Below are 22,412 nucleotides of genomic sequence, written 5' to 3'. Positions count from 1 at the left end.
CCTTGACTGTTTATCCATAGTTCAATTTCATTGGCAAGTTTTTTGAGACATCAGCTAAATTGTACAAAGGAATTATTATGTGTCACTTCATGAAACAAATACTCAGTTTTACAGAATTTAAATGACTTTGATTTAGTTTAAAATAAGTTTTGAAAAAGATTCACGCTATTCCAACAATATCTAAAACTATGTAACTCTGAGTTTCTTCCTAAAGCTAGCAATAATCTTTTCACTTATTGCATTGTCCTCTGGGAAGCATCCACACAGCTATTCTTCCCCTGGAGTCATGGCCAATATACTTGTGATGGAAATCACTTCTGAGTCCAGTGCTTTTGTTCCCCACGATAATGAACATGGGCAAAAGTATTGTCCAAATATCCATGATCTGAAATTTTTCTGACATCCATTCACTTGGCAATTGGTATTTAGTCCATAAATATTTACTGACTCTGGGCAGTTCTTGCAGCTAGGCTCTGTGAGTGATCCAAGCAACAGTCTAGTGAGAAGGCTAATAATTTTACCACAGAAGGCTTCGGACAAACATGTCTACTGATGTCATACACTGAAATTGAGAAAAATAAATTGCAAGCTTTTATTTTCCTTTGCCTGGTCAGTAACATCTTCACCTGTAATCACAGTTCTAAGTTGTAAATCTCCATTTACGACTTGAGAAGTTCATTGCTGTTGAACTTTTTAGTCCGCCATGGATAGCCTGGGTAGCAGCTCAACTTATAAAATATTTAAGATAGGATGTCTGAGTTCCAGAAACCTAACCCTGTGACAATCTTGTTAAAGAATCATCTGGGAGCAAAACTCCTTTTAGCAGCAGCTGCTTGGAAGAGAAGCAATTGAAGGATGATGGGTGGCCAAGATACAGTATGTGGAGTTCACACTGAGATGAGGTGGGGAGGCACTTGTGTTTCGTGTCCTTGCCCCACACATCTACTCTATGGGCACTGTTTCTCACTACAGAATTAATAAATCCCTGGGTTGTTCAAACCCTGCATCATGTACATTACATCTCTGATAATTTTTTTTGTTTGTAACTTTCTTTACTCCACCATCTGTGGTCTCATCTGGGGCAGAGCCCAAATTTAATTCTGTTTATATTGAGCGAGTACCTGGCTCCCATTAGAAGTTAGGAATGTAAATTAATATCACAACCTCCTTCTTCAGTACCTATCCCTACCCCCAACTTCCACCCTCCCTGCATCTGGAAAATTTCTATACACCTTTCAGGTGTGAGCTGAGATATAGCTATTTCTGGAATCCTTTCCTCACCTTACATGGCCTCCAGAATAGATTACCTGCGTTTTCTCCTAGCTCTTAGTCCATTCTTGAATACCTTAATCATATCATCTACCACACTGTGTTGAATGTTGTCTGTCTACTTACACAAAGAGAAACCCCATGAGTGCAGAGGCAATGTCCAGTTCACTACAGAGTGGCCAGCGCATAGCAGTCACTCCATAATATTTACTGAATAAATAAATGAACAGATGTATCTGTTGGAATGCATCCTCTGATTAATTAAATGATTTCACTAACTGAACACATAGTGGGAAAAATTAGTAAAGTTTCTATTAACTGTTCTTTATACACCTACTACTCCTCTCTCCCTCCTATCTGAATATAGCTCTCAAGAAAATTCACTCTTCCATCAAGCCAGGCCCTAGACATTCATACAAGAACATATTCTGAAACACAAGCACTGTCTTAGTTCATTCAGGCTGATATAACAAAATTTCTTATACTCACTGGCTTATAAACAATGACATTTATTTATCACAGTTCTGGAGGCTGGAAAGTCCAAGATAAATACATCAGCAGATTCGATGTCTGGTGAGGGGCTACCTTCTGATTAATGGATGGCACTTTCTAGCTGTGTCCCCATGTGGTGAAAGGGGCAAAGAAGCTCTCTACAGTCTCTTTAACAAAGGCATTAATCCCATTCATGAGGGTTCATCATTCATGATAGAATCACTTCCCAAAGGCCCCATCTCCTAATACCATCCACATTGGTGATTAGGTTTCAACTTATGAATTTGGGGGAGACATAAACATTTAGCCCACAGTAGACACTTAACCCTAAGTTATACCCAAATGAAAATATAGAAGATACTTAGGCTGAAGCTTGAGATTACATAATAAACCAAAATATAGAGAGGAGATTCTAGTGGGTGAAGTACTGCCTTCCTGAAGAGTGATGATGCCTCTAAGAACTGTGTCTTTAATAGACACCTAGGGGAAACAGCTCATGCTTGTGGAAGTTGGCTCTGTTCAACCACAAGGAGTGCCATTTGAATGAGTGGTGCACCCTGGAAAACTACTGCAAAAGCAGCTGTGGTAAAGCTCTAGTCTGGTGACTATGGGGAAAATCCACACTGTTTTTTGCAGGCAAGGAGGTAATCAATTTTATTCTCTTCTGGAGATAATATAAGGTTGCAAGGAAATTTAACAGCTCTTCTGCTCCATCATCTTTATAAGAACGTCTCTCTTTTAACGAGACTGTTAACAATTCTCCTCTTTTAACAAGACTGTTAACAAGTCTTTTAACAAGACTGGAGAAAGCCAAGTTCCTGAGGCTCTAGGTACAGGCCACAGAGGAGACACTTACTCTGTCACAATAGTACTTCTTTTCTCCTTCCCTCATACTTAATTTTAAAATGTTCAGAAAGTATATCACCAGGAAACATTTCAATTAAAATTTTATAAGTAGACCATTTAACCTAATCATGAATTGGAAAATTTTATAGTTTTGTAAGTAAGTATCAGAAAATTATTTTCAAGAACAAATGAATAATCATGTCCTAAATATTGTATCTGTTTTCTCCTTTTGTTTGACCCTAGTGCTGGTAAAGTATCCAAAAAATAAAAAGATGATGAATTTGTGTTTCTTGCCAATGTTCTAAATAATGAAATAAGGAAAATAAGATAATTTAATTTTTTGCATCAGTATTTTTTTTCTGAATTTTAATAACTAAAATCATTGAGGTCTTTTCTTCTAATACATTTTTTATTTTTGACATATCTGTTCTGCTTTTTTCTCACCCCATCCCCAATTTTAGAAACATTTTATAGATTTTTAAATTCAACTTTTAATACCAGCTACTTTGAGAACTTAAAACTTCTTGTAACAACATTTAAATAAAATAGAAATCAAAGAAAAGTACTTTCTGAAAATATGCTATTTGAGGTACACTCCAAGAAAACTTTTCTGTTTAAAATTGGAAACATCGTTGAACCTGTCTCTTTTATGTTTGAATTGACCATTTTCAAACTTTGTGCCAGCTGAAGTCATCTTATGGAAGTTGTTAATCTACAGTGATACTAGAAATGTGTTTTCTCCTGAAATTCTGGAACATTACACATAGCAACAAAGTTGTTTTTCAGTCTTCCAAAAACTCCTTATAAGACTAGAAAGCAACTTGTTTTGAAAAATCAAAAACTCACTGACAATATCTACAGCAAAACCAGGTGACAGAGTATCTCCATGAATCCTAACACATGAATCAGTGAGGACCAGTTGATGACAACAGGAAGAGCCATGTGGAATTTTCGCCTCTACACAAGGAAGCAAGGGAAGCAAGAAGACAAATGAGAGACCCCGAGTATGCAAACACTCAAGTCTCCCAAATTTTCAATTTATTTAAAAGAAGGGTAGGCCAATACAAAAAGAGAAGCTGAAATTGGGAGAGATTTTTTGCCACCCAAATTTCTGAAAAGTAAAAGGGGTGCACCTTCAGTAAGGTGTGAAAAGTGAATGCATTGTCAAGGCCTTGTGAACTCTGGAAATGAAAATCTAAAGCCCCTTGGGGAAAAAGGTTCTATACATAGGTGAAACTGCTGGGAAGGGAATCCAAATTAATCAGTGTGGAGATGGTACAGGTAAGTGAATGAAGTTCCAGGGGAGGGGAAGAGATCTCAGAAAGTGTGAGGGCATATTTTTGAATGTTTAATGAACATAACCAGAAAGTTAAGAGCCATGAAACTGGAAAAGATATCCTGACCTATTACTCTGTCAAAAGGTTAAGTAAACCCATTTGGCTTAAAAATGGACAGCAACAGAAAGGATGTCAGTTAATTCCAATAGAGAATGATTATGGGACATGGATGGAGCTGGAGGTCAATAGAGGAGAGACAATAAGGAGCAGAATAAAGTTCCTTTAAGCAGGTAAAGCATATCAGGAAGAAACACCCACAAAAAACATGTAAATAAGACAATGTTACAAAATAAGCTAAAAATAAGAAAACTATAGAACAACGATATAAATCAAAGGTAGAAAAATCCTTACATATGTATAATTGCACACCCCAAAGAAGAAAACCATGGAAGAAAATTAATAGAGAACATTCTACTTCAAGAAAATATTCCTGAAATTTAAAAAGAATGATAAAAACACTCTAAATTGAAAGATTATGCCGCAAATCTGAATAACTCAACCTAGAACAACCACGTTTCTCATGAAACATGTCTTAAAAGTCTTTAAATTAAAATAAAATTTTTTTGCCCACATTCATGCAAAAAGACCAAGTCAATTATTTAGACAAAAATCAGACTGCTGTCAGATTTTCTGAAAATCACATCTTGTATCATAAGAAAATTGTCACCTACTTAAGATAATAAGACTTTCTTTCCTCACTTGTATTACTTTGAAATAAGATTCTTTTACTTGTTGCTAATTATACAGCAATCAAGAAGTTTATCTTTTTTCAAGCTGTCCTTATTTCTTCTCAATTTTTGATGGCTATATATTGTATTTGTATTGTAAGTTCATACTAGCTGGATTGATAGTATATTAGTTCATTCTCACACGCTGTAAAGAACTACCTGAGACTGGGTGATTTATAAAGAAAAGATGTTTAATTGACTCTCAGTTCTGCATGACTGGAAAGGTCTCAGAAAACTTACTATTATGGCAGAAGGTGAAAGGGAAGCAAGACAGATCTTCCCATGGCAGAGCAGGAGAGAGCACAAAAAGGGAAGTCCCACATACTTTTAAACCATGAGATCTCATGAGAACTCACAGTCATGAAAATGGCAAGGGAGAAATTCATCCCCATGATCCAGTCACTTCCCACTAGGCCCCTCCTCCAATTTGACATAAGATTTGGGTGAGGACACAAATCCAAAAAACCCAAATCATATCTGCTAGTTAATGTCAATGTTGCCAAGAGTACAGAACAAACCAAAAAAGAAGAAACTAATGTTCAAGACATTAGAACAAAAATACAAACATTCCTAAATGCAAAAGAAAATTAAAATTAAAGAGGAAAATAAAATGGACTACATAGTAAAACATATATAAAACATTTTATACATATTAATATGATGTTATTGTCTAAGAAATATGGGAATATAAACATATGTACATATATATCTCTTTCTATTTTTTAATTGAAGGATGAAATGTAAAATTAGCAAAATACTACTATCTGCCACTAAGAAGAAATTGTACTTCTAGGAGGCAATGACTTATTCCAGGTCTAAGACGACAGATGTACAAAATAAGCCTAAAGTATGTTATTGTACTGGTTAGAAAAAGAACTACCAAAGACTTAAAAAGCCAACTTGCATAGCCTACTACTGACCCAGGAATGGCTAGAGCAGATTGAAACATATCAAATACGGTTAAATTCATACTTTCAAAATGATACCAAAACAATGAACAAAAATGCTAATTGATCATGGAAAATGTTGGTGAATAAACTCATTATTTTGAAAAGTGTTAAGTTACAAAACTAATAATTTATTTCTTCTTTCCTAAAAGAATTGTATTATTGGAAAATTTTTAGCTAAGAAAGAAGAAGCAATGAGAGATTTTACCAACTTGAAACTGCTAATATGACTTGATGAATCTAGGCATTGATATTTACCATTAACAACATGAAATGGAGCATAATTGAACATGTGTCTTCTGTCAAAATACACAATATTGCCTATAAAGTGTATTCACTAAAAATTCAACCTTCATCTAATCAAGATTCTAACACTATCCATTAATAAAAAATAGAGAGGGCAGGGAAATAGCTCCAAAGACATCAAGGCTATAGATTGAAATGTAATCCTCTAGAATCAAATGTGATTCTATCCCTTTGATGTCTTTGGAGCTATTTCTCTGCCCTATTTTTTTTTAATTAATAGGTAGTACCAGGGTCTTTGATTAGATTCAGATTGAACAAAGAAAATGTACATATACACCATGGAATACTATCCAGCCATATAAAAGGAATGAGATCATGTCCTTTACAAGACATGGATGGAACTAGAGGCCATTTTTCTTACCAAACTAATGCAGGAACAGAAAACCAAATACCACATGTTCTCACTTATAAGTAAGTGGGAGCTAAGTGATGAGCATACATGGATACATAGAGAGGAACAACACACACTGAAGCCAATAGGAGGGTGGAGAGTGGGAGGAAGGAGAGAGATCATCAGGAAAAATAACTTAGGGGTACTAGGCTTAATACCTGAGTATCTGTACAACAAAGCCCAATGACACAAGTTTACCTATGCAGCAAACTTGCTCATGTACCCCTAAACTTAAAAGGTTTTACAAAAAAAGAATCACACTGTCAAATAGGGAAACTCTCAAGAACAAGTGACCATCTTTCAGAAAAGAAACAATGCAAAAATGAAACAGCGATGGAGAAGGGAAAGATGAAGGAAGAGAAAGAAGGTTGAGGGAGAAGAGAGAGAGAGAAAAAAAACTACAGGTTAAAAGAGAATAAGAGATATCCCAGCCAGTCAAGTTTCCTGTACTTTATTTGGATACTGATTCAAACAAACAAAATTTAACATGTTTCAGACAATTGGAAATTTGAAACACTGTGTATTTGATAATAAGGAATTATTATTATAGGTATGATATTGGTATTATGACTATGATTTTTAGAAGGTCCCTTATCTTTTAGAGATACCTCCTTAAATATTTAGAAATGAAATTATATAATGTCTGATGCTTGCTTTCACATAATGAAGAAGGAGAAGAAGCAATTAAGCAGATAAAACTGTTCATGAATTTTTAGTTAAAGCTACGTGACGATTACATGGGAGTGTTTCCTTGTATAATATTTACTGGTGTATGTTTAGAATGATTTGCAATACAAAGTTTAAAGCAAAGTGTTTTATCCTCAAATATGATGGATAGTTCAAGCCAAGGAAAAATAAAATCATCCCCATTTCCGAGGTAAACTCAAAAGATTTTTAGAGTGTCAGGTTGTAGAAATCTTTCCCATGGTAGTAGGGTAGCTTGTTTCAGTTGTTTACATGGACCATCTTTAACATTAATTTACTTCTTTTAATACCCACTCTTCTGAATGAATGTGCTTGAGAAGCATTTCCTTTCTTTTTTTTCCAGGATTGTGGAAAAGGGGTATTACAGTGAGCGAGATGCTGCAGATGCTGTTAAACAAATCCTGGAGGCAGTCGCTGTAAGTACGAAGTAACAGCAATGGTACAACTCTTAGTCATTTCTTCCTTTTACAGAATCATTATTTCAGAAATGCGTATCTGTGATAAGCCATACATTTTACAGCACAAAGGTGTGAAATATTTATTAGAAAATATGTGGAGTAAGCTGTGCATGGTGGCTCAACCCTGTAATCTCAGCACTTTGGGAGGCTGAGGCAGGCAGATTACTTGAAGTCAGGAGTTTAAGACCAGCCTTGCCAATGTGGTGAAATGCCATCTCTAATGAAAATTTAAAAATTAGCTGGATGTGTAGCACACACCTGTAATTCCAGCTACTTCGGAGGCTGGGGCACAAGAATTGCTTGAACTTAGGAGGCGGAGGTTGCAGTGAGCTAAGATCATGCCACTGCACTCCAGCCTTGGCAACGGAGAGAGACTGCCTGTCAAAAAAAATGTATGGAATAAACTGATATTTTCTATTGATTCCTCAAAGTCTGAAAGATGCAGTCCTCTATATAATGCCACAAGTGTGTTAAATTAATTTCCATTCTATTATTATGAGACAAAATGAAATTTTGGTGCCTTTTGTTGTTCTTCAACTCTTTATTCCTCAATTCTTGAGTTTATTTCTTCATTACTTTTGTTGTGTTTTAATTTGGTAGAGATGTGGAGGAAGGTTGAATGTGATATAGACCTTGGAGCATAGAGATTATTGACTTTTCTTTCAAGACAAGAAATGAGTGAATTAGAAATAAAAAATGTAGCAGCTTTTTTCAAGAAATAAATATGTTAATAATTTAATTTGGAATACAAGTTTTGTAAGTTAGTGGTGGAATTAAATGCATACACGTTTACAAAAACATATACTATCGAGAAGCTCTTTTGGATTATATTAAGCAGGTAATATTTGCTTGTATAAAACAGACTCAATTGGCTAAAAGCTTCCCATATATTTAATGGTGTCTAATATGGGCTGGAACACTTTGGTGATTCATTTATCGAATATAAAACCAGAACAAATTATTCTTTGAACTCAAGACAGGGCCCAAGTAGGGGTGATATTTATCAGGATCCGTTAAAGAGACAAATCTATAAAATTTATCCAGAATTGAGGTATACTCCATTATTTGGAGTTCGTTATTTAAGTAAAATCATTATTTAATACCTTGAGAAATCAGCCACAGTGACAGAAGCACAGGTCCTATGAGTTTTACCCACAGCAAAAGCAGGAAGCAGGGAAGGAAAGAGGAAAGGAGGGAGAAAGGAGGAGAGGAGGGAGGGAGGGAGGACTCTGATATCTAACTAGCTTACATACCCATGATGAAAAGGTTTTTCATCATTGAAAACCTTTGCATAAGGCTTCTAGAAATAGCCGATCAAACCAAATCCGTTATTAAGCTATCAACACCAACTTTAATTGGCTTTATAGCCCAGTCCTTCCAAATTATTTCTTCCCATAAAAGGGGTTTGATCTTTTTGCTACAGTGAGGGATGAAAAGTTTGAAATGGGAGTGAATGAAACCTGGAGAGGATGCCAAAACAGCTCCTGATTATATGAACATTGAATATCAAATTCATCTTCTCACTGTATCCAAATAGCCACCCCATTTCAGACTTTTATCACACACAACACATTTACCAATTCTGGTTGCCTAGGTTTGCACACTAGGGAATGGGTTTCAACTCTTCCATTTCCTTCTCTTACATAGACCTTTCCAACTTCAGTTGAAGCTTTATTCAAATGTGCGTAAACTTAACCCTGTTCATCATTCTATGACTATTGGTGGCATGCTTGAAAAAAAAAAAAGCACTTCTATTTGCTTATAATTCCTATTCTTTTTTGTTTGTTTGTTTTAATGGAGTCTTGCTCTGTCACCCAGGCTGGAGTGCAGTGGCTTGATCTCAGCTCACTGCAACCTCCACCTCCTGGATTGAAGCAATTCTCCTTGCCTCAGCCTCTCAAGTAGCTGGGACTACAGGCATGCACTACCATGCCCAGCTAATTTTTGTATAAAGTAGAGATTGAGTTTCACCATGTCAGCCAGGCAGGTCTCAAACTCCAGACCTCTGGAAATCTGCTTGCCTCAAGCTCCCACGGTGTTGGGAAAGCAGGTGTGAGCCATCGCACCCAGTCGCAATTCCTGTTCTTAAATATGTAAGTCTACAATCATCTCTTGTAATCACTATTTTTATTTTGTTACTTCTCCATTTAATAATGGCAGTTTTTATAGTAGAATGATTTATAATCCTTTGGGGATATACACAGTAATGGAATTGCTGGGTCAAATGATATTTCTGATTCTAGATCCTTGAGGAATTGCCACACTGTCTTCCACAATTGTTGAACCAATTTACACTCCCACCAATAGTATAAAAGCATTCCTATTTCTCCACATCCTCTCCAGCATCTCTTGTTTCTCGACTTAATGATTGGCATTCTAACTGGCATGAGATGGTATCTCATTGTGGTTTTGATTTGCATTTCTCTAATGACCAGTGATGATGAGCTTTTTTTCATATGTTTGTTGGCCATATAAATGTTTTCTTTTGAGTAGTGTCTGTTCATATCCTTCACCCACTTTTTGATGTTTTTTTTCTTGTAAATTTGTAGATTCTGGATATTAGCCCTTTGTCAGATGGATAGATTGTAAAAATTTTTCTCATATTCTGTACTATAGAGACACATGCACATGTATCTTTATTGCAGCACTGTTAACAATAGCAGACTTGAGGCTAACCTAAATGCCCATCAGTGATAGACTGGATAAAGAAAATGTGGCACGTATATACTATGGGATGCAGCTATGAACAAGGATGAGTTCATGTCCTTTCCAGGGACATGGATGAAGCTAGAAACTGTCATTCTCAGCAAACTAACACAGGAACAGAAAACCAAACACTACATGTTCTCACTTGTAAGTGAGAGGTGAACAATGAGAACACATGGTCACAGGGAGGGGAACATCACACACAGGGACCTGTCACAGTCTGGGAGGATAGGGGAGGGGTAGCATTAGGAAAAATATCTAATGTAGATGACAGGTTGATGGGTGCAGCAAACCCCCATGGCACGTGTATACCTATGTAACAAACCTGCACATTCTGCATGTGTATCCCAGAACTTAAAGTATAATAAATAAATTAATAAAATAATAATAATGGTGGCAGGTTTATACTTTTCTTAACTATCTATTTTAAAACCTCATTTCTTCTTATTATTCATAATAAATTATTCAAGTCAACTTGCTGGCCATAGCCCACTATCACTTTACCTGAATCAGTCAGGCAGCTGGTATAGCGGTTAAGAATACTTTGGCAATGAGACAGAGCTAGGTTCAGTTTTTAGCTGTGTGAACTTGGACATGTCACTAAATATCTTTGAGGCCTCCGTTTTCTTTTGTAAAATAGGCGTAGCGATTAACCTGACGGGATGGTGGAAAAGAGTAAATGAGTTAACTTATGGAAATCATAGCAATGTTCATGAAAGAGCTAAAAGAGTATAAGCCACTTCATACTCAGTACATTTGTTTAAAGATTTATTAGATGTTATAGATGTATGCAGATATACCTGCACCCCAGCTAAGTACTTAAAAAAATGTGTAATATACTCATTGATCTATGTGCTGATTGCACGGGAGAAAAGTTCAGTAAACTTGCATGTACTTTTCTATTTATATGTTATACCAATAGAAAGTTTGAAAAGGAATTGTGCTGAAATTTTAGTACGTGTATATAGTTACAACAGGTAATAAATCCTCAAGTCAGCGTGGTATGTGTGTGTTTGCAATTTACCCAACTGGATTCATGTACTTTTTCATGTTTCTAGTTCTATCACATACTTTGGTCTAACAGACAGATTTCTTTTTTTCTTTCTGGGACAGTAGCACATTATTCTCTGATGGCACGTGAGACAGTAGGTAGAGAATGTGACAATGAGGGAGAGGGACATGTGCCCCTCAGTATACCACTCTCCTCTTTTTATGCTATTCTACTGACAAAACATTTGAAAATGAAGTAATCTTCAAAATAATTGTTCTGAGTGATCTTCGTTTGCTTCTCTATGTGCAAGCGACAGAATGCATACAATCAGGAAGGGTGTATTGTAAGGCTGCAGAGGTGTGTGAAGCCAGCCAGCACCCTGGACAGTGGTCAGAACTTTCCTTCCCCACTGCTGCTTTTTTCTCATCACCTGCTTCTCTCTGTTCTCTTCCAACTAATATTCTCTACTGCTTAGATTCACAAAGTGACATATGGTCAACCTAACCATCCTGAATTAGCATATTAAAGTAAAAACTCAAATCTGACTCAAAATGAACACAAATATCACTTCGTCTTAATTCAGAATTTTAGAACAGAAGCTACACACGTATAGCTTGAGTCAGACTTCCTTCCCTAGTCCATTCAGCTGTGGATGGGGTGTGAATTGTGCAGTATAAACGTGGCTGCTCAGGCCTGGGGATAAGGGAGGTTATTCTAAGGGAAAGGCAATTGTTTCCTTTGAACTAGGCTGCCACACCAAAATACATACCTTTTTCTATTATCTGTTCTTGTGCTTTTTTTTTTTTTGCTTTTACTATTTATTTATGTGTCTCTTCATTCCTGAATTTTCATTGCATCCTAGATGCAGTTTTGAATGACAGTCTGCTGTTTGTCACAAAACTATAATTTCACTTGAAATGTGATTTCATTTTGGCGGAAGCCCTACTTGTTTATCATGTAGGAATTAACTTTTCTATGACCAAATTTAGTCACTCCTCACATTCCCACATTTCCGTCTTTGTAATTCAAGCTGTCTGTTTTCAGTAGGTGTATATTCCTGGTTCTCTCATTCACTGATAACAGCAAAAACACTTTTATAAGGCTCTCTCCATCTTCTTCATCTTGATAAATGGCACTACCATTCAGCCATTGCTTGCTAAAACCTAGAATTCACCTCACATCCAAATAATCCCAAATAATAATCAACAGCTCCAGTCAGTATATCTCCAAATCATAACCCAAATTTGGCAATTTTTCTTCATCTTCACTAAGCCATAGCCCTAGTTTCAGTCTGCACAATCTCTTACTCAGACTGCTACAAAACCTACTTCCAGTCCATTCCCCTCACGTCAGCCAGTTACCATTTAAATCATAAATCAATTATATATTTTCTGTGCTTACACCAGCAATGGCATCCCATCGAAAGTAAAATCAAAAGGCCTTAACATATCCTAGGATGTCCTGTATATTCAGGTTCCTTCTCAACGTTCCAACATCACTACCTACACTATGAGCCACACTAGCCTTGTTTTCCGACCCTCACAAAGGTCAGTTAACTCCCATCGCAGAGCAGTTGTTGTTCCTCTGCCTGGAGCCCTCTTTCTTTACATCTTTCTGTAGCTCACTCCTCTACTACTTTTAGGTCTCTGCTGAAGTGCCACTTCTCCAGGGAGACCTTCCCTGACCACTCTACCTAAAATAATAACCACCAATACCTCTCCAAGTCATCTTCATTTCTATTACCATGTTGTGTTTTCTTTTTGCACTTATAATTATTTAAAATTGAACAGTATTTTGTCTGTTTTGTGTTTATTACCTCTGCATAAAAGTAGGAACTTTGTGCTCTTGGCTTTTATATTCCCAGACTCCAAATAGTACCTGATAAAGTAGGAGCTCAGTAAACACTGAATAAGTAAATGACAATTGATGAAAATATGAAGAAAGAACCATCATTCTATATTTCATCTTTCTGGATGATGAGGCATGTACTAAACATCTTTACTATAATTTTTCTACTCATTTCATAGGAGATAAAGTTTTATAACTTACTTCTATGAGTGAGATTCTTCTTCTGTTTCCTTACTACCATTTCATTCTTTTCTCTCATTCAAAACTCACCTTCTTCAGTAGGTTCTTTCTTTGACTTCGTTCATTCAGAACAGCTCTTCATTCTTAAGGCTTATCACAGTAGGAATGCTACAATTTAGTAATACCTCATGTAGCTGACTGGGAAACTCGCTTATTCAATTGGTGAAAAATAGATGTTCTCAGCATCAGAATTTTCCACCTCTTAGAGTTATACCCACTAACAAATAAAAGAGTTCAAGCAGGGATATTCCAAATAGGGGTGCCCCACATAAAAGAGAAGGATAAGAGTTCTTAGAACTCTGACTCAGATCTGCAAAGATAAATTAATTAATTTATAGCTAATCCTACATTTAAAAAGAAATTTGATGGGGTTTTCTTTGTCACTACATTCCAGTTTAGGAGCTAAGCTAACACGTTCAAGTCAAATGCTCCTTGAAAGAAACTTCGTAAAAATCAGATTTTCTCTGATTACTACAATTAAGGGTTAACTTAAATAAAAAAATTAATTTCCCTAAGAGTTTCAGAGGTATAAAGCAAAGCAATTTAAAACTTGTGAGAAATGGCTGGCATTTATGAAATAGTTTATTGTCAATTACATAGCTATACATAGCTATAAAAATTGGGACAGCTGGGAACTCAGAGTAATCAGTGGTACATCTCACATTTCCTCTAGATAACATATCTAGGCTGGTTGTTGAAAGCACAGAAGCAGAAAACTTAAAGATTGAAAAGTTCTTGGGAGATATGTTGCAGGTATAATTATACTCCTTATGTAACATATCTTGCAGTATTTCATCCTAATTCTTGCCCCACATATTTTACAGTATTTCTCTGACTTTAACCTTGTTCCTTCTGCTTTTCTGGCTTTAAATAGCTTCTGTGAAACCTTTTAAAGTGTGTTTGAAAGTCGTTTTTCTCTTTGGATTGGAATTCATTCAATCAGTCCTGGATAGCAAACCCTTAAGTCCTCTTGAGTATTTTCTCTTCTTGAAATGAATTCCAGTGGTCCCAAGTTAAATGGTTTAGGTCAGTCTGGACATTCTGGAAGGGTCGTCTTGTGGGAACACAATGTCAAATCCCTTTTCCATGGACTTGTAGGGATAATTAGGGAATATTCCCTCTCCTCTGATATCTAATACTGCTGCCACCATCTTCAGTTCTTTTTTTGTCACCACAGACACCTGACAGTTTCTCTGTTTCCAAAACGTCATCATCCCCCGCATTACCCATCACTGATGCAGCCTTTCTTCTCTTTTTCTAGCCACAGTTCTCCCTTGTATGTCTTAATTTTGAAGTGTGACATTGGAGCCTGGAGAAATTTGTACATATGGAGCATAGGACTGCTTATCTTTTTTCTTTTCTTTGTTTTGGGACAGGATCTTGCTCTGTTACCCAGGCTGGAGTGCATTGGTGTGATCTTGGCTTACTGCAGCCTCCAGCCCTGGATTCAAGCATTTCTCCTGCCTCAGCCTCCCGAGTAGCTGGGATTACAGGCATACAACACCATGCCTGGCTAATTTTAGTATTTTAGTAGAGATGGGATTTCACTATGTAGGCCAGGCTAATCAGTACTGCATTTCTTTAAAACTACAAGGAAATGGTCGAGTAACTATTAAATCTATTTGCTGTTGCATAACATAGCTTTTTAGATAGGATTGAGTTAAAGACTGTGATGATGGTGGTAAAGAGTTGCATGTAACCCTTTAAATGTCAATATGGTATCTGAGCATCTATATGTATATGTGTGTGTGTGTATATATATATATATATAATGGATATGATTATAGGGAGGCAAGAAAAGATGAAATTGTAAAAGCTCCTTTTGATTAAAAAAATTAACCTGTAAACTCACTCTCTAAAAAAGCAAGTGTCAGCTTTTTATAGAGAAAATCAATTGATAATGAATTGATGACTAGACACTGAAAAACTGAAAAGCCAAATGAGGAACACTAAGCTAAGGTATTATGTGTGGTGGTGACAACTTCAAGAAACAGCTATCCCTGGGACTGGGGGAACAAAATGAAGAGGTTAAAATTATTAAAACTTAGAGGATTGAAGGAGGCTCTCTATGGACTTGTGAAGAGGGCTCACTATTTGGCTGGTGTAGGTGCTTCAGACCTCAGAGGAATTTCCCATGAAGCTGGACCTCAGGTCTCTGAGGATGATGCTCCAGGCAGCCAGTGCTGGTCTTGCTTATGAAAGGCTCCAATACTGGTAATGTGAGAGTTGTAAAAGCTGCAAATGGGAATCAACTACTACTCCTGGAACCACCTGCCACTGCAGGGTGAAAGAGTGCCTCCACAGAGACACAGGAATAACAAGCAGAAAAACAGATTCAGAAAGCAAACAGGAGGGAGCAATCCCTTCTTCCTCTTCTAGCTGCCACTCTCTCCCTAATGCCCTCTCATGGCAGAGCCAAATATGGAGCCAACTGGAGAAGGAAAAATGTGGCTTGAAATTTAAGTATCAGCATTGTAAAGTGGACTACAAAAAAATGGATATAAAGTTTGGAGACAATAGCTTAATAAATCATACAGGATGTTATTCAAAAACAAAAAATAAATTCTGAATTTCTGTTTTTATTCAGAGTCTTCTAAAATGTTCATAATCTACTAAAGTACATGAAATGGTCCTAGAGTTCAATGAAATCAAAACAAGAGAAGTAACACCAAAATAAATTACTGTCTGTACTTAGTACCAAGTACTATGCTTAATGATGTTTATCCATTTAAGAGGCATATTCAGCCTTAGATTATCTGACACATTAAAGCCATCTTCCACTTTGAACTCTTATTCTTTGTTGGCAGAAATCCAATCTCCCTTATAGGAAGATGGAACATACCAGAACTTATTCTCCTGGCCTCCCTTGCAGCTAGGGCAAGGTCATGTTATCCGACTCTACTCAGTGAGTTCCTTGGGAAAGTTTGCTCATGAGTTTTGGGAAAAATCTTCCCTTAGTAAAGAAGACTCAAGGAAAGAAAAGCCATTCCTCCTTTTCACTGGCCTAGTTGGTCTGCATATGATGCTGGGAATTGCTTTTGCTATCCTGTAATTATGAAGAGAAACATAAGTCATCCTGAGGAAGGAAGAGAAGAAATATGACACCATTGGAATTCTCCAACTGCTCGATATCTCAGGGAGGATAAAAATGGTTTCTCAATATTTCCGTTTTGAATTATATGCCCTGTTACTTGAAGCAATAAGATACTTCACTGTTTTTTGAATAAACTTTTGAGTATATGCTAACAATTTTTATGTGGTCAGAGCAAGCTGTATAATTTTCCATCCATTTAAACAACACAAAGAGCATACTTCTACATAAAATATTCTGATCCCACAAATTTCTAAAAACTGATTTTCGCTGAATATCAAACATACACCCACATACCGCTAAATCAGGATTAAGTATGATTTGAAGGGACAATGGAGTTTAAGGGTTTAAAAATAAAATTGCTTTTGACACTTGTTCTTTGTTTCTGTGAATGTCATTCCTGCTTGAGTCCACTTATTGTCAATTAAGAGGTTCAGAGAGTTCAAGTAAGTAATGAGAGGTTAAAACCAAAAATGCAAGTATTTTTGTTGTTGAAATCTGTCAGTTCCTATGATATTTGCATTTCTTTCTCTGGGGAGACTTTTGTCTCTTGCTACTCAGGTATGAGCACTGATCTTTGGAGGATAGATTTTAATTAACACAAAGTTTAAAGAATTGAAACACTAAAATAATAATTTTACCTGTAAAAAACAAAAGTAGTTTAATTTCTATAAGAATTGAGAGATCACAATTCCCAGAGAGGAAATAACAAGCTGTTCTGTCAATGTAATAATATTTGGATTTACAGACGTAGAATAAAGTAGACTAGTGGCTCAATCAGAGAATAAATATTTTATCAGAAAGAAATGTTGGAACAGAAAAGCAATCTACATTGTGAAATTACAGTGCCATATTGGGACATAGGGGATCTGAAAGCAGTTCCTGGGCAGGGGAAAGGATTTCCTTCTCGTTAAATGTTTCTGCACATCATTATCACTAATGATAATAATGATATCAAAACTTTACCAAAGTTTGCCTACATGGGCTTCTCTCTTAATTTTCAAGTCAGCTACAATAAATTCTGGATCTTGTATCTAGGAATTCTGCGATTGTCTTTGTTAACTTAAAAATAACTCAATCTATAAATTTGGAAAGGAGTCTGTATTTCTTATAACATGTTACAGGCTGTAAGGTGACCATTTGACAGGTTGGGAAGTGCAGCCTGTGGCAGAGACTGTTAGCAGGCATTTTGAAGGACGAGGAGTTAGGTAGGAATTTTTTGTTGAATGGGTTGGCTAAACATACATATTTAACAGGATACAGTAGGAGATATGAATATTTATGAAGATAGCCTTAACGTATGCCTGTCGAAACATGCATGTTACATGTGACCTATGCCCATTTTGGGGTGGAGATTTAACAACTTAATGTATTACAATTGGGCCCTAAATGCCAGTAGGCCCATGGGACACCAGGACACTCAAGTGTACAGTCTCTGTAAACTGACTATAACCACAGTCCATGGTCGGTTCTAATCAGGAGAAAGTTACTGAAATCAGACTCTTGTAGTTACAGGCGGTGGAACAGGGGCCGAGGTTAGTTAATCAGTGTCTAGTGGAGCTGCAGTTGGTTTACCATTGCTTATCTCAAGGTCATTGCTTGTTTAGCTGCCAGAGAAAAAGAAAAACCTTGTGGCAGATAGAGCACAGTTCATTACTTAAGTGTAGGGATCTGTGACTCAACTCTTGTCTGTCACGGTCTTAGGACCTGTTTATAAGCTGATATTTCATTGCTACAAAGAGTCTATTTTATCAGTCTTAAGATCTCTATTTTAGCATTAATGCTGGTCAGTTGTCACATCTAAACTGCAGAAGGGAGGAAGTATAATGAGTCGTGTTTGACCTCCCATCCCATCATAACCAGGAACTCAGTTGTTAAGGTTTTCCTGGGATCTCCTTGGCCAAAAGGAGGTTTGGTAAGTTAGTTAGTGACTCAGGATATTATTCTTAGTTTACACTGAACACAAAATATTATTTTTTTGATTACAGTCTAGATGACTTTTGTTGTTGGGGGTTTTGTTAACATTGTATAAGACAAACAATTCAGTTCAACTATTACTGATTCCCTAGTTTATTCCAGATTTTGTTCTGGACTTTGAGATACAGAGATCAAGAAGCTCGCCAATAAACTGGGTGGATAGACATGTAAACCCATGGCTACAAGATTGCAAAAGTACACTTAGCAATTCAAAGGCGTCAGAGAGGGAATAAGCTATTTGATATATCTAGAGAGAAAGCGAGTCAGAAAAGATCTTGCCAGAGAAAGTTGTATCTGAATTGGAATTTTAAAGAAAATTTGTTTAATTAGCAGCCAGTATGAGAGAAAAGGAATTCCCAGAATACTTATTTTTTTCCATTTTTAGGGAACATAATAAAGGTACAAAGGCACTGACTCTGGTCTTTGATTATTTCTTGAAAGTTAAGTACATATGGTGAGAACCAGGAACCAGGGCTTAGGGAGGCAGGGAGACTGGCCTGGAGAGGCTCAGGTGACTTACTAAAATGGTTCACATGATTCTGCAGACGAAGAGGCCCTGAAGGACTTTTGCTACAAGACCATCACCCTGATGGCAGCATGAAATCCAAAAGCAGTGGAAAGGATATTAAAATGTCCAGTCAAGGGATGAAAAGCACTCCCTTCCCCTCAAAAAGGATGTAATTTTTGGGTCTATGAATGAATTGTACTAACCAACTAAGTTCATCATTTCCCTTAGATCTTCACTGTGAAGATTTATGACTGTTACGTATATGAAGACTTGGGTATAATGAAAAATAATTTAGAGTAGGGAACTGCAGACAGCAGGATTTAGAAGATCAATAAGAACTTTTCATCAAACTTTCTCAACCTTTATTAACAGTTAGCATTACATTCTTTTTTTCTCACTTCTTTGCCTACTTCCTCTCTAAGGTTTTATTCATTCTCTTCTTTCCAGTCTGAGTTCCTCTAATTACCTCTTTCTCTTCCACTCTTGCTTCTGTCTCCTTATTTTTTTCTTTTTATGCTCTTCTTTTTCTTTGCTTTATCTGAGAACTAATGATGAATTAAAGAACAATAAAAATAACAAACATTTTTGAATACCCACTAAGTCTTCTAGACCAGATAACTCTGAGTTCACTTTGCACACAACATGAATTCTATGTCCCGAGGAGAGCTACTGAAAGTAAACACAAGACACACTTTCTTTCTGAAAGGTCTAGTAATAAAAAGAGGATAAGAAAACATCTCTAACTTATTTATCTTTCTTATAAGAAAATACCTCAAGGAAATGCCTCAGGATTGAGATGAGTGCTCTCACTTTTGTAAAAACTAATTAAGGTGACATGAACATGAGGTTTTTTTTTAAATAGGTATGACTTGCCTCTTCTTAGATATCCTTGGATTATGATCTTTAGAAGTTAATTCATAGCTATTCTGTTAGGTTTTAGTTGATGTGATTCACAGAATCAGACTTTGAAGTAGGAGAATTAGCCTCAAATCAGGATGGGAAATATGTCTAGTTAATAGTGGCAGCATGAAAGAAAAACACAAGGTGGGGCACGGTGGCTCACTCCTGTAATCCCAACACTTTGGGAGGCAGAGGCAGGTGGATCACAAGGTCAGGAGTTTGAGACCAGCCTGGCCAAAATGGCGAAACCTCGTCTCTATTAAAAATATAAAATTTAGTTGGATGCGGTGGCAGGAGCTTGTAATCCCCGCTACTCAGAAGGCTGAGGCAGGAGAATCACTTGAACCTGCAAGGCAGAGGTTGCAGTAAGCCAAGATTGCACCACTGCACTCTAGTCTGGGTGACAAAGCAAAATTCCATCTCAAAAAAAGAAAAAGAAAAAAAAGAGAAAAACACAAAAATAACACTCCAAAGTATTCTAACAGAGAAGTACTCACAGTGTCCTTTTGAGGTCCAGAAAGGCATGCACTGTTTCTGTTTCTGTAGACAAAGGTTATCATTAATAAAGCAAAAGAAAAAGGTGAGGAATCAGTCTCTAAGGAAATACACTTTTAAGGTTACACATTATAATAACTTTAAAAAATGCTCATTCCAAGCAAGGATGTATAGACCATGACAGGAAGGATATTATCACAATATCTTTAAAAAAACAAAACACTTTACCCTAATTGACAATTTGGCCTATATATATTCTATACTTATAATAGTGCTCTGAAAAGCTGAAATCATAAACAAGGAATTTTGCCACCCAGAATGGCCTCTGGCAGAGGACAGTGTTTTCTTTAGATATGTAGATACAGTTTGTGCACAATAGCCTCTACCTACTGCAGGTTATAAGAGAAGGACTTTTGAGAAAAAATGACTAGGCTGGACATGGTGGCTTGCGACTCTAATCCCAGCACCTTGGGAGGTCGAGGCAGGTGGTAGACCTGAGATCAGGAGTTCGAGACCAGTCTGACCAACATGGTGAAACCTCCATCACTACTAAAAATGCAAAATTAGCTGGGCATGGTGGTATGCACTGGTACTAGGGAGGCTGAGGCAGGAGAATCACTTGAACCTGGGAGGCAGAGGTTGCAGTGAGCCAAGATTGTGCCACTGCACTCCAGCCTGGGCAACAAAGTGAGACTCTGTCTCAAAAGGAAAGAATGACTTTGGGAAATATCAGTGTCTCATGGCATTGGTTCTCAAGGTGAACAGTGATCCTTTCTTTGTAGGAGTGTTTCTCTCTAAGGATGGTGCATTAGTCTGTTCTCACACTGCTAATAAAGATATACCCAAGAGTGAGTAATTTATAAAGAAAAGAGGTTTAATGGACTCTCAGTTCCAAGTGGCTGGGGAGGCCTCACAATCATGGCAGAAGGCAAAGGAGAAGCAAAGACATGTCTTACATGGCAGCAGGCAAGAGGGCTTTTGCAGGGGAACTTCATTCATAAAACCATCAGATCTCTTGAGGCTTATTCACTACCATGAGAACACAATGGGAAAACCCCTTCCCATAATTCAGTTATCTTTAGCTGACCCTACCCTTGACACATGGGAATTATTTCAATTCAAGATGGGATTTGAGTGGGGACACAAAGCCTAACCATATAATTCTGCCCCTGGCCTCTCCCAAATCTCATGTCCTCACATTACAAAACCAATCATGCCTTCCCAACAATCCCCCAAAGTCTTAACTCATTTCAGCATTAACTCAAAAGTCCACAGCCCAAAGTCTCATCTGAGACAAGGCAAGTCCCTTTCACTTATGAGCGTATAATCAAAAGTAAGTTAGTTACTTCCTAGATACAGTGGGAATACAGGCATTGGATAAATACAGCCATTCCAAATGGGAAACATTGGCCAAAACATAGGGATTACAGGCCCCATGCAAGTCTGAAATCCAATGGGGCAGTAAAATCTTAAAGCTCTGAAATAATCTCCTTTGATTCCATGTCTCATATCCAGATCATGCTGATGCAAGCTTTGGGCTCCCATGGGCATGGGAAGTTCTGTCTCTGTGGCTTTTCAGGGTACAGCTCCCCTCCCAGCTGCTTTCATGGGCTGGTGTTGAGTGCCTGCAGCTTTTCCAGGTACACGGTGCAAGTTGTTGGTAGCTACCATTCTGGGGTCTGAAGGATGATGGCCCCCTGCTCACAACTCCACTAGGCAATGCCCCAGTGGGGACTCTATGTGGGAGCTCCAACTCCACATTTCCCTTCTGCACTATAGAAGGTTTCCTGCAGCATACTTCTGCCTGGGCATCTAGGCATTTCCATATATCCTCTGAAATCTAGATGGAGGTTCCAACCTCAGTTACTGACTTCTGTGCACGTGCAGGGTCAACACTATGTGGAAGCCACCAATTCTTGGGTCTTGCCCCTTCTGAAGCAATGGCCTGAGTTGTACATTGGCTCATTTTAGCCATGGCTGGAACTGTTGCAGCTGGGACACAGGCCACCATATCCTGAGGCTGCATACCACAGGGGTCCCTGGGCCAGGCCCATGAAACCATTTTTCCCTCCAAGGCTTCTAGGCCTGTGATTAGGTGGGAGTGGGTGCTGTGAAGGTCTCTCACATGCCCTGGAGACATTTTCCACAATTGTCTTGGTGATTAACATTTGGCTCCT

General features: G+C 37.4%; 1 protein-coding gene across 6 annotated transcripts in view; it reads left to right on the top strand.

The window, feature by feature from the left end:
- The window catches only part of CAMK4 (calcium/calmodulin dependent protein kinase IV), a 267,534-nt gene that overhangs the window by 168,579 nt on the left and 76,543 nt on the right, over nt 1-22,412 (top strand). For 5 of the 6 annotated variants that reach the window (XM_074382746.1, XM_010339923.3, XM_074382740.1 and 2 more), the window contains exon 5: nt 7,365-7,437. Coding sequence is in view for 2 of the 6 variants with exons in the window: in XM_010339923.3 (XP_010338225.2) it covers nt 7,365-7,437 (73 nt within the window). In the remaining 4 variants the exon portion in view is untranslated. Of the gene's footprint in view, nt 1-3,868; nt 3,889-7,364; nt 7,438-22,412 lie in introns of those variants that run through there. The other variant, XM_074382754.1, reaches the window with a different exon arrangement.

Source organism: Saimiri boliviensis, chromosome 1 (assembly GCF_048565385.1).
Source record: "Saimiri boliviensis isolate mSaiBol1 chromosome 1, mSaiBol1.pri, whole genome shotgun sequence".
NCBI classification, from domain to species: Eukaryota; Metazoa; Chordata; class Mammalia; order Primates; family Cebidae; genus Saimiri; species Saimiri boliviensis.
Note: the sequence above shows the minus strand (reverse complement) of the source record. Positions and strands in the feature narration are given on the sequence as shown.